At 37.3% G+C, this 18,319-nt stretch overlaps 1 protein-coding gene across 3 annotated transcripts in view; it reads left to right on the top strand.

Moving 5' to 3' along the window:
* The window catches only part of ATP10A (ATPase phospholipid transporting 10A (putative)), a 115,073-nt gene that overhangs the window by 57,412 nt on the left and 39,342 nt on the right, over positions 1 to 18,319 (top strand). For all 3 annotated transcript variants that reach the window (XR_011696993.1, XM_071547715.1, XM_071547707.1), the window contains exons 3-7: positions 4,138 to 4,223; positions 10,957 to 11,063; positions 11,168 to 11,299; positions 13,680 to 13,816; positions 16,138 to 16,390. Coding sequence is in view for 2 of the 3 variants with exons in the window: in XM_071547715.1 (XP_071403816.1) it covers positions 4,138 to 4,223; positions 10,957 to 11,063; positions 11,168 to 11,299; positions 13,680 to 13,816; positions 16,138 to 16,390 (715 nt within the window). In the remaining variant the exon portion in view is untranslated. The remainder of the gene's footprint in view (positions 1 to 4,137; positions 4,224 to 10,956; positions 11,064 to 11,167; positions 11,300 to 13,679; positions 13,817 to 16,137; positions 16,391 to 18,319) is intronic.

Below are 18,319 nucleotides of genomic sequence, written 5' to 3'. Positions count from 1 at the left end.
CGTCTCTCATACTGTTGCTCTTTCAATGTTTCAAAGAGAATTCAAGATTGATTTGCCTGGAGGTGGAAAATGGAATATGATTGTGTGCACCCTTAGAGCATAAAGGCAGGAGCAGAAACTTTTTTTTCCCTGTTAAAATAATTGAATGTACTTGACTTTGTTTAAACTTTGACTTTGGTGCTCATGTTGACTTTTTGCAAATTCGGCACTCGTAGAAATTATCATAATAATTTCTGGCCCTTCTTTTGGATTTCTTGTGTCTCCAAGTGACCTTCAAGTGTCCTTTCAAACACAGTTTTTCTGTAATGCCATAGCAACAACCAGTCTGTGTTCCAGGTCAAGTACTACTTAGTAGTAAGAGATCTGCCTTAACTGAAAGCAAGAAATTTGCCTTACTTTATTTACAGGGGCTTATCCTTAGAATTAGTCATGGCAAGTGAAATGTACATTGTAACAAAAGGAGAACTGGTTGTTCAGCAGAAATATGTGACTGACATGAAAAGAATTAGAATTTGGCGTCCAAGAGTTTAGGAAATACTCTGGAGGACTTACTAGCAAACAGGCAATCTCTCCCAGGTCCTTATCAACCAGAAGGTAAGTTGTTCATATCAGTGGTGCACAAGGCACAAGTTTGTGGCACCTGCAGAGATACCATATAACAAATATGACACATGCCTTCAGAAAATAAAAAAATTGCCTCCAGCTGCTTCTTGTGAATGACCTGACCTTGTTGATGTGCAGAGGGAGAAAATGAGAACACCACATAAGTCAAGATTTCAGGGAAATTAGGCACTGGAAAGCCTCATTTCACGTTGAAGTCTGTCTAGGTATGGAGCTTGTCATCCCTCTTGAGACTGAGACAGCTTTAATGACCACTGAGTGGGAAGTAAGACACGGAAAATCAAGCACATCAGATAACTACTACACAAAGGCCTGGGGAAGTTCGATGTTTGACCATATTTTGATCTTGGTTTTTGTGTTTTAACAGTGATGGAGAAATTCAGCGTAAGAGAATAATTAAAGGTAGTGGTGGAGAATTCTTTTTTCATGCACTTTTACCAAGAAAACAGCACAAATAGCCATTTGTGCACTGTAAAAGCAACAGTTTTGGCTTTAACTTCTAAGCTTATCTTCATAGTCAATACATGAGAACATCATCACAGTTTAAGTTTCTATTGCTGCCCAAGTGTAGGTATCAGCATAAAAAGAAACAAAACTTCAATAATTGTGAAATCTTATGTTAACTTTTTGCTTCTTTCTAACCAGTAAAGGCAGTTGTATACAGGCTGTATTTAACATATTTGTTCTTTCATATACCTAAAAGCGTTTTCACATCAAAACAGTGTCATCAGATTAAATACACAGTGTAGATCTACCCTTCCATTTCACAGGGAAGAGATGGAGCTATTTGATTTATTAATAAACCAAGGAGTTTTTCCATAAAACAGGATTCATCAGCTTTGTTTCGTTACATAAACTACTATTCTAATTGGATTTTCTCTCCTCCCAGATATTATCTGGTTAAAGACCATAATCACATATTTCAAGTTAATTGTAACAGAACACAAATATACTGACAGTTAGATTTAATGATAAAGGACTTGTAGTTCCAAAACTGAATCATAAATGAAAAGATTTTAACAAACAAAGGAGAAAGAAAGACATCTTACATGGTAGTTATGGGGAAGTCATGTAGGTTTAGATCTCTCTGATCTTTAAAAGATCTTTTTTTTGTGAAGACTCTAGAAGCACCTTTTTTTCTTTTTATTTGTGACATAGCTGGCCTTGTTGGCACATTTTCTTAGCAGAAAGGGAATTCAGTCTGCACGCTTCCAGTTGCTCTGGAAGTTAATGTGTCTGTACTGCACTGAAAAGATGATCACTCTGCTGAGTTCAGCAGCTATACAAAGCCTGCATTTGATTAGGTTGGGTTTTATTATTAGGTGTCTCCAGAATTCCCTTGGGGCATTCATCAAAGATGAATTTCTTTATTTTCTTTTTTAAAGACCACTGACTGACAATTTGTGCTAAATTAAATGTATTTTATATTGTATGTTATAATAAAAGACAAAAATGTTTCCCATTGCAGTCTTTTCCCTCCAATTTACAAATGCACTTTAAGCTCCAGTGGTGAACAGTGAATATTTGTTATTTTTCCTGTACTTTTTTTTTCTGCCAAGGAACATACTGGAGCAGGGAAGGAAGAGATCATCTTTTGGGACTGCAGTGCAGGCATTATGTAGCACAGCAGGCCTTGATGTGACTGGGGAGAATTTCACCTTCTCCAACAAGCTCAGGCAAAGCCAGCTGCCACATAACCCTGGCTGCTATTGTAGTGTCTCTGTAACGTGAACCCATGACTGCTGGAGCATGGAGTAGCAGATTTCAGATGTCAAAACCTGAAAGCTTCATGATATCTGTTCTAGCCAGTGGTTCCTTCCTTGTGACTGCTGGTGTCTGTGCCTGCCTGAAGTGAGCAGCTAAGCAACAAGGGTCAAAAGGGGTATGAACGTGTGGCTTTACAATATCTGCCCTATTCTGTGGCCTAATTATGGAACTAGCTACTTCAAAACATTCTCAGCATCAAATTTCATTTGCCTAGAGAGGTTTAAGTCTGACCAGGAGATATATCTAATGAGCTGAAATGCCGGTAGCATTTAGTTCTGAGAAGATCATGTGGATTTCTTGCAATAGCTCGGGTACTTGACTGTCAACTTGACATAATTGTGAGTCTGATTCTCAGCATAGCAGTCTTTTCTCAGAGCTGTCTTTTGGTTTTACTCCTTTTTTTTTGCTTCCTTGTTTACAAGCTGAATTCTGCATGTAAAAGTTTTTCTTTCCTTCAGTGGGCTGTAACTGTCTCTAAGTGACAGCCCATCTTCACGGTTCTCTTTATCATCTCTTGTTTCTTGAAAATACAGTAAAGGTTTTCAAAAGTATCAGGCGTGGGTGGTTTGAATTGTCTCCTATATGCTGTAAGTCTGTCTTTCTTCCAGGTGTAACTGGTAGAAAAATGAAGGAGGGTATCAGTGGTAATGCTGAGACATCCGCTTGTTCCTCTTGTCTCTAATTTAAAATCCAGTTCTGTCACCTCTTCAGAGTAAGTCAGTATCTGAAAAACAGAGACATCTGTGTGTTTCAGAGAAGCTGGCAATAAGATTGTGTCTATCCTTTGCTTAGTGATTCTCAGTCAGGTGTTCTCACAAGTATGCTCTAAAAAGTAAGGGTTGGGGTCTACAGCTGTTCAGCAAAATCATTATAAAACATAATATATGAAGTGATGTCACTGTTGAGAACTTAATAATGTGATAATTCACAATTGGCGCTTTAATTAAAGTGGTAAAGCAGCTTTATAAAAGTAGTCCTTGTTGATGAGGACAAAGAGTCTTCTCCATAGCACCAGGATCTGATATCTCTGCTTTCACTGGGTTGTTTGTTTGACTTGGCAAAGAAGGGAGAACCTTGATTTTTATTTAATCAAATAAAGTAATTATGCTGTGATACAGTGTTTTTCCTCTAACTACAGGTACACTTATAAAGTCAGCAAAACTCCCAGCTTCAGAGTAATGAGCTAGACAATCAAGATGGTTTTTAAGTGATCATTAAGAAAGAGGTATTCGACTATATGTGTGAAATTTACTGTAGTAAATTAATTTATCTCTGTTGGCATAAAGCAATTAAGAACTCTTGCTAATATTTCAAAAGCTCATATTAGCTTTTCCATAATTGGCAGTGTATTGACTTATATTGTCCTAGATTTTCAGTAGCTTCACTGAACATGAAGCATAATGATACTGTTGAATATTTTAAGCTTTCCCAGGTAAATTTCAGTTTTTCTACTACAGACCAAATTAATTTGACTTCAGGGCTTGGCAGACTTTATCTAATGCTTTTAGAAACTCATATTTCCCATTTGGAAAACAAAAAAGTTATCCATGTAAGGGATATTTTGGAAAGCATCTAAGGAATTTTGTTTCCCAGGTCCCTTTGGTTTTCAGTGCCAGTGGTCGGTGTCTTAGCTTTGATGCCTTTGGGGAAAGAAAAATGGACTTTAATATATTACAAAAACTAGAAAAGAGATTTTTGATGTAATTTGGAGGTCTTTGCAGTGAATAATTAAAACTTTTATTATTCCAGGACTCAGAATTTGACCCGTTGAAGTTCACCAGTGTCATTGAATGTGAGAAGCCAAACAATGACTTAAGTAGGTTTCGAGGTTCCATGTGAGTATTTCATATAATATCCTTCAGTATACACCTTTTTTCTCTACTATGGGATAAAATAAATGCTGGTTTGTTTTGGGCTGACTTCTGTAAGTTGCATCATCGACACATCTAAATAGGGCTGCATATTTAAGGCCCTTTTAGAGAATCCTCACTTCAAGGTGAGATGGGAAACTAATGTTTTCATTCCTTAGAATAGATTTGGTTGTTATCTTCAGTCAGTTTACACTCCAGAAATGAATGCATAAACCTCTGCAGTTACAGCCAGTCTTCTCCCTTCCCTCCATGGATCAAGAAAGCCCATCTGGAAATGGGAGGAAATAGAAAACCAGTCCAAGAGAGGCAACAAACACAATCTGTTGTACACTGCTTTTATGAACATGGGTCTGTTGGATGTTTCTTTTCGTATATATCATTGAGTAAAATGAGAAGGCAAAACTGATATTTCTCCAGCTATGGCTTTATTCCTTTATTCTCATTCAGACAAAAAAAATTGCTAGCTCGCATGTTGGCTGTACGTGTGCATTACCACATCACCTATGCCCTCTGGACTCAATTCTAAATAAACAAAATTGCATTAACAGGGTGCTCATCTCTGGCCAATCAGTCCTACTCTGAAAGAAATGTTTTAGGGTGTGCAAAGCACTTTGCTCCTAACGTAGCCAGGACCATAGTGAACAGGCTTGCTGATCATGGTGACTTTGGAGATGCACTCTTGCATGACTTATTTTTCTACACTCTCTTACCACATGGAGAGTGAGAGCCCAGTATATGTAATGTTTCCCAAAATTTTAATGAAGAGAGTTAAGCAGATAATAATTCTGTTTCTAATACAATAATTTACCACCCATACTGGTTAGGAGTGATAAGCAGTATTAAATTCTGTAAATGTCACAAGGTAAATTGCTGGAGCTTGGGGAGTTTTTGTAGTGATGCCATTTACCATCTCAGTTACTACTCTCAGATGTCACAGATCATGTAGGATGTACTGTCAACTAATGTAAATCAAGAGATTTCTTTGAAACTGTATCAAGTTGTAGTTTGGGAAAATGCATTCCTTTATTTAGCAGCACAAAGCCCTAAAGTTCATGTAAAGATAAAAGATTGGTATTAAACATTACTGTATGAGGCTGTGTAACTGTCTCCATTAATAGAGAGCCTGCTCTACTAAAGAAATGCCTTTTCCAGATATGGAAAGGGAAAGTTTGGCAGCTTTTCTAGCACACTCTATGTGTGAATCAGGGCAGTCCCATGGTGTAATGGAGAACACTCTGGACTCTGAATCCCAAGGACCTGAGTTCCAGTCTCAGTGGGACCGTCCCCTGGCAGTTCAATGCCTCCCTGCCATCCCATCCCGTCACATCTCGGACGCTCAGCAGGGTCAGCCCCGGTTAGTACCGGGTGCTGTGACAGTCCCGAGGACTTCCCTGTCACTGTCCAAGCTCACTCGGCCATGGCAGATGGACCTCAGGACTTAAACAGTGGGGCCAGTTCTGCACATGCTTTGCCTCACCTTAAAAATCCACTGCACAGGCTGGAAGGGCACACCCAGGTGGGGAGAGCCCTGCCCAAATCTGCGTTTGTGAAGTCTGGCCATACAATACAATGTGTGAATCTTAGTCTTCAAAATATTGAGCAGAGGTTGAATACTGTAGAAAATATGCATAAATTTGTCTTTCATTACATATTTACTCCATATGGAAAAGGCTTGTGCCATGTAATGGTTCCAGAACCATTTGATGGTATTATGTAGCAAAAAACATGGTAGTATCATTTGGATGACTCTTACTCAGTATTGATTATATTTAATCTTCTTTATATTTTAATGTTTCACAAATTATGTGAAAATATTTTGACATAGAAAAAAAACAAGACACAAAATTTGAATATGACAGAAAGCATCAGGTGATTTCCAGCTCTCATCAGCTATGCTGCAAGAGATTTACAGCTAAAGGACCATGGCCCATTTGAAATGAAGAATGGGGACCAACTCCTTAACAAATAATTTCTCAGTCTTCTAATTTATTATAGATGACTTCCCCCCCCCCTCTTTCTAGATTTCCTTCATTAGTATAATGAAATCATGGGTCTATTTCAAATCCTACAGTAGCAAGATGAATAGTAACTTAAGACATCTACATTAAAACATGTCATTGCCAGGCCAAACTCAGATCTTAATTCTTGTTCAAAGTTTTACCAATAGTTGCTGCTTGAAAGAATGGTTCAAATAGCTCTCAGCCAAAAATAGCTCAACTGAAAAGAAGTTATACTGAGATATTTAAATAGGAATGCCATGAAATAATAGACTTTTAAGAGATCCATATATAAAAGCTGTGCTGAAACATTACTGCCAAAGTTTTCTCGAAGTTTTGACCACTTAGTATTTCCAGTTTTCATTAAGACTTTTTTTTCTGTTTGAAATATGAAATGCTCTTCGGTTCTTATGTCTATGCTGACAAAACTTTTGAGGAATAGAAATATTTGTGTGTGTATATGCTCAAAACATGTACAAACTTCATTTCCCCACGGTATTTCTGAAATATGATCACTATAGGTAACCAATGTAGCACAGGCAGGCTAGAGTAAAAGGAGACATGGTAGTTAAAAAAAATTACAAAAATACTGCAAAATACATCACAGTGGACTTGGTCCTCCCCTATATCTGCACAAGTGTAGGAAGCACATTGCTGCATATGGTTTCTTCAGCTGCATTGCCACAATCTGCATTGAACATACTCAGGGTGTGCACACACACAGGCAGACTACTGGTTCTACTCAGGTGTTTGCTTTAGTACTATTTTGCAGTTTCTGCACCTTCAGATATCCCAAGCATATTCCCTCCGTTTTATTTCCCCTATAAGAAGTATTCTGCAAAAAAAGGATAGAATAAAATCTAGCATGCCCCTTGCCTGTATGGGTCTAGCCAGATTATGTACAGTATGCATGGCAAACATCCAAAATCCCATGCCAGCCTCCAAAAATAGCAAAATTGGCCTTAAAAATCATGTTTCTACCTTTTCATATGTATATGGGCAAGAAAAAAAAAAGCAAGTAGTAGTTAGCATTCTGACTTTTCAACTTTCCTCTGAAAATAAAGAATTTATTATCAGACAAGAATATAAAACTTCATGTGATCATACTTAAGTATGTATAGCTTAGAATTGTGACAATCATGATAATAATGATAATAATAATAACATGGATATAAATATGAATAATAGGATACAAGTGTGTATTTCTGTTTCAGGCTTGTCATATCAAAACCAAATTGATATAAAATCATGTTACAGTTTTTTTAAAAAAAAACAATTATGGCTGAGACTATGCTTAAGATTGTTGAATATTTTCTTTGGGAGTGTCAGACCATGGAAAGTAATACCAGTGTTATCATTTGCTTTGTAAGACACTTGAGACACCAAAAAGGGAAAGTACTCTCTTTCAAATATAATTTTGATATGTTTCTGTGTTATTTAATGCTGATAAACACATAACAAGGAAAAACATAACAAAAGGCTGAAGTGGGCTATCATTGGACTTGGTTTCGTGTTGCTGTATTAAACCAGGAGGCCTATTTTTATCCAAGCACTTCCAGAGTGCTACAGCATAGCAGTGGCATCTTCAACTGATTTGCCCATTTCTTCTAATACATGGTGCATTCCTATTTCAGATGCTTAGATACTACACATTTGCAGTGTCATCTGTGTGAGGAATTGTAGAGAAAAAGAGCATTGCACCTGCACTTGCCAGTGCATTTGCTCACAGCTTGGCCTTTGCATTCCAGGCATCTGAGTGTCTTCAGCTGGACACTGTTTTAAATAACGACCAAAAAAATTTTCCTCCTTTGCCTCTAACTTATACTGGCCTGAATCCAGAAAGGGAAAAACCAGACTGTCCAGCTTTTGTAACAAGCTTAAGGTTTATGACTCTGCATGGCTAGAAGTGGGATCTAGGCGGTCTCTCAACCCAGACATAAAGTTGTAGAATTGGCAGGTTTGTTATCAAGGTGAGCAGTTTTATCAAACTCTAGTTTTCCTTATTTTTTAACTCAGACCTTTATGTCTGTAATTTTTCCTTCCTTTCATTTTCAGTGCCCAGCTATCTTATATGTATGTTCTCTTAGTGAGTCACTGGGCGTGACCGTAGACAAGAAAGAAACAATGAATTTCCTCCAGCCTCTGCCAGCTTTTCTCCCAGATTTTTATTTCATCCATGTTTTCTAAAGGTCTGCTGAGCAACAGTTGAATTGTCTGAGTTCATTTGGATGTGGAAAAGTAAAAAGCAACACCAAATGCATGTAAGGGTGAGATGTGGTGAGAATACTCAGCCTGTGGGTGAGCTTGGGGTTTGACACCTATAGGTTAACTTCAGATGTTGCAACCTTGCTTTAGAGGAGTTTTGTAGCCTTAAGATAGTAAGAACACCTATATAATTGCATGGAAAAAGTATGCAAGTAATTATATAAAAAGTTTACCATGTGTAATATATGTGGCACAGGCCACTGGTAGTGTGAAGTGTAAAAAATTGATGAACGCTATAAAATCATAAGCCAGAGCAATTACTACTTAAGTAGGTTTATCTTTAAAAAGTCCCATTTATTAATAGGAATCATAATTGTAATTTGGAGACTTTATTAGGAATTCAAACATACCCATGATTTATTAGAAAGACTAATATAGAATTCAGCCTTAAGAATCTTTGGAATGATAGAATCTTGGTAGCAGTGTAATTTTGACAGTACGGAATCATTAAGAAATTATTTCCCATAGTTTAAGACCAGACAAATTGACACCTATTGGCATACTGCGAGAGGGATGTTGGGCAGCCCTCAGATTTTGAAGCTGCTTTGGCAAAAGGTGAGGCAGAAGTTAGGGAGGTTTGCTGAAGAAAACAGAAGTAAAACCTCTGTTTTTGTTTCTGAGGTTGGCAGGGAGGATGGGCTGGGCAGGGGAAATTCTCTCCAGTTGCAAAAGCCACCTTTCATTTTTGCATCAGAGTTCCAAACTTGATGTTATCTACTTCTTTCCTCCTCCATTCCTGGTCATTTCTAGTCTTATCACTTCTGCAGCTACCTCAGCTGTCAAACCTAATGCTTTTTCTCCATCCCTGCAGGGAAAATCTAAGCATACTTTAATATATATATTTTTGAGGTGGATATCATACAGTGTGTTGAACTAAATAAAGACTGTATATGTGTGTGTGCATATGCACTTGTATGAGTATGTATTTATATTATAGGTATATTCTGCTCACTAAAAGCATTGACTCTTGGGGTTAGATAGCATAATCAGTGTTACAGAAGAATCTGGAAGTAGTTCTAATAGACTGGGAACAAGTACAAAGAATTCACTGCTGTAAACCTTTTCTTGCATATCTCAGTATATTTGATACAGTTCTTAGGCCTCAGATCGTAGAAGTATGTACTGAAGTTAGAATTTTGTTCTGCATTTAGAAAACGCGAAGAGTCTTAACAGAAAATATGAGTACATAACTCAAGGTGTGAAAGCTTAGAAAATGGGAAGCAAAGAAGGACTCCACTTTTAAATAAAAAGCACAATTTTAACATAGTTTGCAGATTTCAGGGGGCACAGGATTTAACATGCGCAAATCCAAGTAGACATAAAATTCAGTGTTGCAGCAGCACAATATTAATTTTAATATAGTACATGTGCTTTTCAGGATGTCTCTTGGACTCCCAGCTATTGCTAGCTTTTTGTAGCTGTCCATTTTTTCAAAGTGTGATGGTTTTGATGCCTGAAAGTGAGGACAGAACATTTAAACATTTCAGACTTTGCTTTGGTCTTCACTGAGGCTTTGGGATACTACAGTTGATTAAATTAAATTTTATTCATTTTAATAATGGTTTGAAATTATTATTTGGTTTGTCTCTTTTACCCTATAAAATTGTAATGCCGTTTTTTAATTGTTGTTATTGTTTAGCACTTTCCTGTTTCTTCTCATAGGGTTGTTTTCTGTGTTTCTCTGTCAGTGGATACACAGCAGATAATAAGTTGTAGTGGAAATGTTACTTTTTTCCATTTTTCTACTGTGTTTTGGTGCTAATCAGCAAGAATGATCAGGGTGCAGGCCATTCTGTTTTTTCTTAGGTAGTCAGTGCAGCATTTCTGAAAGGTATTTCTGCTGTCCTCACTGATGAACACATTGATTATTTTTCCTTTTCACTGAACTGATATATGTATTATCCCTGGCACATCTTCCTTAGTATCACTGCTTCTGAAGTACAGCCCTTACCCAGTTTCACCAGATTTCTTTCTAGGATTTCTTTGGTAAGAACATGTGAATAGTGGGTTAATCATATCCACTTCACAGCTGCTTTTAGGTCGACTGCATTAACTGTAATTGTTCAGCCAGTTTACACATGCACAGGAAGTCCGATGCATTTTCAAAGCATTAGGTAGGCTGCACAAATGCTGTCGATTTGGCCTGCATATCTCTAGTGATCATTTGTGCAGTACATTTGTATTTCCAACTACAATTGGTTCTGCTCCAGCTGGGCTGCTGCATGTTGGGGATCCTTGGGTAAGTATTCTCAGTTTTTAAAGTTTGACAGAGAATCTTCCCAGGAGGAAGATCTAAGGAAATACTCACCATCAGATAGAAAAAAACTTCTTAAACTTTGAAGGTGTTTCCTGGGCTTGTTACATTACAGAGCAGTATTTAACAAGCTTAATGTCTTGACATGCTGTGTTTTGTTCTGTTTTTAAACTTTCTGTAGTATACATAAAAGTGGAAAAAAGGACGGACTGTTCAAAGAGAATCTTTTGTTACGTGGCTGTACCATCAGAAATACAGAAGAAGTTGCAGGAATAGTAATCTATGCAGGTAAAAGCTGTTTTTTTGTCTTACGAAGCATTCTGCCTTTTTATAGTTTCCTTAAAATAATAACAAAATTCCGTATGACACATTTGATGCAATTCCTTCTGCAGGGCATGAGACCAAAGCTTTCTTAAATAATAATGGACCACGTTACAAACGCAGTAAGCTTGAAAGACAGATGAATGCTGATGTCCTTTGGTGTGTCCTCATACTTCTAATCATGTGTCTGTTCTCTGCCATCGGTAAGTGCTCTTTACAAGTAGAAACTTAAGTATCATGCTGCTTTGGGATTCATGCACTTAGTTTTATTGAGAACATATGTATCTGCCAAAACATCAAATCCAGAAAGCTGCCTCCAAACTAATTTTTGTTGCGTTTTCTTCTTTGAAAGCAAAATGTCTTGATACATAAGCTGATCTAAATAGCTTCTTATGGCAATCAAATATATGTTATTAGTACCAGAGATACGAAGGCTTAGATTCTGCTACCCATTCAAGAATGCCAAGTCCAAAAAAATCCACTTTATATGCACACCTCTCAAAATTACAGGTGGTAGAGTGTAACATGGCATTAATCAGTGAACAATGTAATTTATGAGCAGAAAACAAACATAATTAGCACCATGCTATTCTCTAGTACTACTTATTAAATCCAAAGCACAGTGTAGAACATGGACAAACTGCAGCTATAACATAGAGAAAATAAGTAAAACTCTAAATCTGCATAAATCCAAGTAGAATACTCTCTAGACTTCTTGGAGTGTTTATAGGAAATACTGTAGTTCAGGTTAATTCTCTTCAGGCCTTTTTTTCCTATTCGTTAGTGAGAAAGAATTGAGTTTTATATTTGGCTCCCAAAATTACTCTTTATGTATGTCATATGAATTTCATGTCCTTAATATTTATGTATTCGGTAATGTTTGTATCTGAGTCATATGGCATAAACACCTGAATGTTTCCTAACAACTGTGGTGTAGTTTAATAACAATCTTATGCCATTTTAATACATCTCTGTGTGCCTTTTTCCAGGTATTGTTAAATGCTGCTTAAAGATGAGTATTTCCAGCTGTGAACCAGCCAGCATATTTGTTTCCACTGAGTTCATGACACACTTTCATACTGTCTCAGTGCTGGGGAGCCAGTCTGCAAGGCTAAAGTATCATGGTTAGGCTTCATTTGCAGGGAGCCACTGCCTGCAGCTGTCCCCTCTGCCAGTGCATCTGAGCTGTTGCCCCCAGAGCAGGTGTGCCCTGAGAGTGGCTTCAGTTCAGATGAAACTCCTCAGAGGCATGAATGTGAACAGGAAGAGATGGCACACAGTAGGTGACAGGTGCACCTTCCCTTCTGTCCCATCTGCTACACGGCCGAAAACGACCAGCAGAGGGCCAGAGCAAACTGCTGGAGGTGGTAAGAACTGCAAGCAGTTGGAAAGACTTACTCCAGCCCCTGGAAACCAGAGGTGCCTGGTACTTCAAGTCGTGCAAAGCTGTGCTCTATAGAAATCAGGCAGTTTTTGTACCTTTTGTTGAGAAAGTGTAGTGGAGATACAACATGTAATTATTTTGAAAATCTAAGGATATTTATAAAACAAGTCTTGATGTAAGTCATTCTCTGTGTGGAGCATTTAATTTTTGCTCTCAAGAATAAAAATATAAATGTCAACAAAGACATCATGATAGTGATCCACTCATGTTAGTAGTATAGGGACAAAATGATGTGCTCACTTGGTATATTTATTTTTCAAAAATTCAGTACTGGGTTTTTGTATCAAGATGTACAGGATCTTTTCAAATGTGGCTTACAAAAGATTACTTTTAAAGTAGACATTTGTATTTTTTTCTGATTTCTGAAATATAGTAAAAATAGTTTGAATGCTTCTTATTCTGGCACAATTCTTCCTTGTTTTTTAACCTTAAAAAATATCAGGCATACCATTTTAGAGTTCTTAATATTATAAATCTTGGTGCTGTACTTAAAAAGGCAACATTCTGTCTTGGAAAGAACATAATTTTCCCAAAGTAATAACAATCTTATCTTTATTTAGTTATCAGCACAATCAATTAAAAATGTTTTGAGCAGGGCTTAGAATTTCTTCTATTCTTCCTTCCTCAGCTTCCATGCTGTTGCCTCTGCTGATGCTGTTATTTCATTAGTTCTGTATATGTGGTAGACAAGATTCATATAGGAAAGTTGAAGTCTATTTTGACTTTATCCATCAGAAACTAGTGGTAGCTGACTGGTGATATAACTGGTGTAGTCCATGGTGTTCTTTCATTTTAATACATAGAATATCACCGAAATTAATTACTTTCTGAAGAAGTGTAGTTTTCTTTGGTGATTACAGAAACAGTATAAACTACTAAATTAGACTAGTCAGCTCACTTTATTTGGATAAAGTTAGGTGAAGTGAGTCTTGCATACTATCCTTAAGGCCAGACAAACCCCTTTTCCAAACACCAAATCCCAAGGCAGAAAAAGCCCCATGGGTTTGGGACATTTTTCAGAAGTCATGCAAAATATTTGAAAACAAATACCAATTTCCCACACAGTTCTAAGAATAAATTCATTACATAAGCATTTTTCATTGGAGTCAGTTTTCTTCTCTCTTTCAATTCTTCTGCAGGTCATGGTCTATGGGTATGGCAATATGGTGAGGAGAAGAAGAAACCAATTTTTGATGTTCCAGGGCCTGATGGGAAATATTTGTCACCTGTTTTAGCTTCAGTGTATTTATTTCTGACAGTGATCATAGTTTTCCAGGTAATAAAGTTGTATTTGCTGTCACCTCTGTTCATAGTTTGCTGTAATCAAGCTACATATGCGCAGTATGTGTAGTCCTTCTTTCACCACTAAGGCATGTAAGAAGCCAATCAAGCATTAAAAAGAAACACAGTGAGAACTGGCTGAACAGCAGGTCCCAAAGGGTTGTAATCAGTGCAGAGGGTGGAGTTGGAGGCCTGTCACTAATGGTGTCCTTCAAGTTAACTGCTGGACCCAATATTGTGTAACTTATCCATCAATGACTTGGATGAAGGGGCAGATGCCTCCTCAGAAAGTTTGGGGACAACACGAAGGTGGGAAGAGTGGCAGATACCCCAGAGGGGTGTGCAGCCCTTCCAAAGGACCTCGACAGGTTGGAGAGAGGGGCAGAGAAGAACTGTCTGTAGTTCAACAAAGGCAAGTGCAGGGTTCTGCTCTTGGGGAGGAATAACCCCATGCACAGGCTGGGGGCTGACCTTCTGGAAAGCAGCTCTGCAGAGAAGGACCTGGGGCACAACAAGCTGTCCATGAACCAGCAGTGTGCCCCTGGGGACAAGAGGAGCTGCCAGCAGGTCGAGGGAGGTGATCCTGCCCCTCTGCTCAGCCCAGGTGAGGCCACATGTGGAGTGCTGTGTCCAGGTCTGGGCTCCTCAGTACATGGGGGACATGGAGCTACTGGAGCGGGTCCACTGGAGGGCTATAAAGATGATTAGGGGGCCAGAACATCTCTCTTAAGAGGAAAGGCAGAAGGAATTGGGCCTGTTCAGCCTCAAGAAGAGACAACTGAGAGAGGCCTCAATCATAAGTGTCTGAAGGGAGGGTGTCAAGAGGATGGAACAAGGCTCTTCATGATGGTGCCAAATGACAGGACAAGAAACAACAGGCAGAAACAGATGCACCTGAATATGAAAAACTGTACTGTGTGTGTGATGGAGCACTGGAACAGGTTGCTCAGAGACGGCGTAGAGTATCACTCACTGGAGATACTGAGGAATTGTCTGTATGAAATCCTGTCCCGTATGCTCTGCGATCAACCTGCTTGAGCAGAGAGGTTGGACCAGGTGCCCCACTGTGGTCCCTTCCAAATTTACCCATTCCGTGATTCTGTATTTTGTTTTAAACAACTAGGAATAGAGAGGATGACATGGGCCCTGCAAGGAGAAAACAAGTTTTATACTTCTATATACCCTTTGTGGCACAATACCTCAGAGATTGTGTATTCCACTTTGGGTGGTATGAACCTAAATTTTGTCCTTTTTTACACCTTCCCAAATATACTGCTCTTGGTAAATCCCTGTTTCAACCAGACAGCAAACACTGTTAAAATTTTTTTGGTCCTGATCAGAAATATCTTCAGTGGTAAAGGTGGGAATAAAGCTAAGAGAAGTAACAGAATCTCATGTCACTGGGATATATGGAAGTTTGTCTAGTGGGACACGAGAGGAGGTTGCTTTACTGAAGGTAGCCAACTCCTTTATAAAAGGAAATAAAAAAGGATGTCAAAGTATGGTTTACTCTGAGGGATTGGGTTATGATATGGGTTAAGAAAATTCACCACAGAATTCTTTAAACACCAACCTTTCACTGTAGTTTTTAAGTGACCACATTTGCCAATTACATACATGATCTAATTTATCCCTTATATCTAATTCAGTAAACTAAATAAGGCATGCAGTCAAGAATTTCTGCACTGAAAAAATATCTATAGAGAAAAACTAAGGTAAAAATGAGATATTTCGTTAAGTTTTGACAATCCTCAATAAACAGTTGAAAATTTTTCACATTTCCTTCTGCCACAATTATAAAATGAGATCTTCATTGAAGTGATCTGCAGTACACAGCCTGAGGCCAAAAAAATTGTTCCTATGTAGACATTGACATTTCCCATTTTGTTTCTCCTATTCTTGCAAAGTGAATCCATAAACAGTCTATTATTTATGCAAAACAAATTTATTCAGTCCTTTTACATTTACAGCATTCTGATTGTATGGTCTGTTTTGACTTAAGGTTTTTTCGTTTTGTTTTGTTTTCCCAGCTTGTTTCAAGCTCAGTTTATTAGGCTAAAAACGATTTTGTTCTGTCCAAGTTTTGATAATCAGCCTTCTAGACATAATAATGCATTCCAGCTCTGCAATTTACCATAGGTTTTACTCGTCTAACACAGGAAATAAACTCTTTCAAACATGATAGTAACTTGACAGTATGTGCTTAAAGTGCATAGCCTCTTTGTGTTCTAGTTTAGTATGAGGTTAACAAGCTTTACTAATTCATTGTGTCCTTGCTTCTGTTTTCTCCTAATTCTTTCCTTTTGTGTGTTCTAGGTTCTGATTCCAATTTCTTTGTATGTATCTATTGAAATTGTTAAAATCTGCCAAGTATACTTTATTCATCAAGATAAAGATTTATATGATGAAGAAACAGACTCTCAACTGCAGTGCCGAGCTTTAAATATCACTGAAGACTTAGGTCAGGTGCAGTTTATCTTTTCAGACAAGACTGGGACACTTACTGAAAACAAGATGGTTTTCCGAAGATGCACTGTTTCTGGAACAGAGTATTCCCATGATGATAACGGTGAGCTCATGGTCCTGTTTTCTATCTAATAGTTGTACCTTGGGCAATCTGAAGCAGTTATAAAAGTTCCTGTAATCTTAAATCAAAAAGAAAAGCCAAAGGAATTGCACATAGGCACTTAGCAAACTCCATAACAGCTGTTTTCTTATTAAAGTTATTTGATGGCTGTGTTCAGCTGGCAATGACAATCTCATCGGAATGTTCTGTAATACCTACATGTTGTCAAGACAGTTAAATATTCTGGCTTTAGCTCTCAATGTAAGAAAGCACTTGAGCACATGGCTAATTTAAGCAAATTGAATAGTGCTGATATCACAATTGGCGTGTTTGAAGTATAGATATAAGGTAACAGTTTTAAGCATACAGCCAGATTAGTGTCTGATTGAATACCTGGAATGAGACCCTTTTGTACTGAGAAATAAATGTAAACAAAGCTGCAGGTTTTCGTATTAACAAGAAACATAATCTATTGAATAGCATATTTTATGTTACTTTTGTCAGATTCTTTTCAGTGCTTCTGTGTGACAAGTGTCTGTTGCAAGGTGTCTTCACTGCTGTATGAACACTGTAGTTGAGAGAATACAAGTATGAGGTTCTTAAAATGCTAAAAAGTCACTGTTTGTCAAAAGGAATGTGAGAGTTATCACCCTGTGTCACATCATCACCCTTTTAAAGTTATGCAGTGGTTTCTTATTTTGTGATTTGTTTGTAATTTGTGTGTGTGTGTGGTTTTTATAACATAGTTACAATTTTTGATATAATAGATCTTAACTCTTCAAATCACACTCTGTATGCAGGAAAATGTTGACAGCTACACTATTGCATTCCTGGTTGCAAAAAATAATGTTTCTTATTCTGCACAACATATAAAGATCACTTACTAGAAAATTTTCTCAAAGACTACCACTGAATTTCAGCTTACAAATGAGATGCAGAATAAGAGAGATAATAAAAATAATTTGGGAAATCTAAAACACAGTTTAGAAAAATAATAGTATTTCAAATTGGAAAAAGATATTTTGAATTTTTGGATTATGTAAGGATTGTTCTTTTTTCCTCCTATTTTAAAGTAGTACTGAGACCTTACATTTAAGGCACTCTTTTTCATGAAACTGGATGTTTGGGTAGTGTTGCTATTCCAGTGTTACAGAAAAGACTTAAGCAGGGAGAAGCTGTGACTTCCTACCTCTGCACAGTAGGTAAGAAAGAGGCTGAACTCAGGCTCCTGAATCTGAATGTTGAGTTTTCAGATTTTTTTTTCTTCAAATGTGTTGTATTTAACAGATATCTAAGTTTGTGCATGCTTTCTCCTTATGATTTTAGATTGCGATATAAATATTAAGGAAATAAGATTGAATTTCACTACAAACAGAGGTGTCAAATAAATACATAAACTGATTCATTTTTCAATCCTTCTTTTTACCCTTCGCTGTGTTTGGGCTTCTTGTAACTCCAGTCAGTATAAGACTTGTGACAAATATAATTTCTAAATTGATACAACATTTACATGCAGTACTATATTTTATTCTTTTTTTTCCTCTTGTACAGAAAATAGGTCTTTCTCTATAATTCTTTATTTAAATGATGATAATTTCTATTTATTAAATTTTCTATAATCTGTATTAATTACACAATAAAAAATATTCTTCATTCAAGTACTTTGTTAGCTCAGTTCTGCAGTCTGATTTTATAACCATATGTTTTCTTTTCCACTACTGAAACCTTGTTTAGATATGGTAAAATGTCTGTCACAGCTCTTATCTAGTTTTAGGGTGTGCATTAACAACATTTAGTGTTGTTAGGGTGTGCTTACTTTGCAAATGACTTGTCAGCCACTTTTCTGTCTTACACCAGAGTATCTGAATTTTCCTTACATGTTTAGGAGCATATGTTATAACTGATGCCATTCTGCTCTGCATCTCAGGTTTT

This window comes from Pithys albifrons, chromosome 1 (assembly GCF_047495875.1).
Source record: "Pithys albifrons albifrons isolate INPA30051 chromosome 1, PitAlb_v1, whole genome shotgun sequence".
NCBI classification, from domain to species: Eukaryota; Metazoa; Chordata; class Aves; order Passeriformes; family Thamnophilidae; genus Pithys; species Pithys albifrons.
The sequence above is the reverse complement of the archived record's forward strand: the minus strand, read 5'-3'. Positions and strand labels throughout refer to the sequence as shown.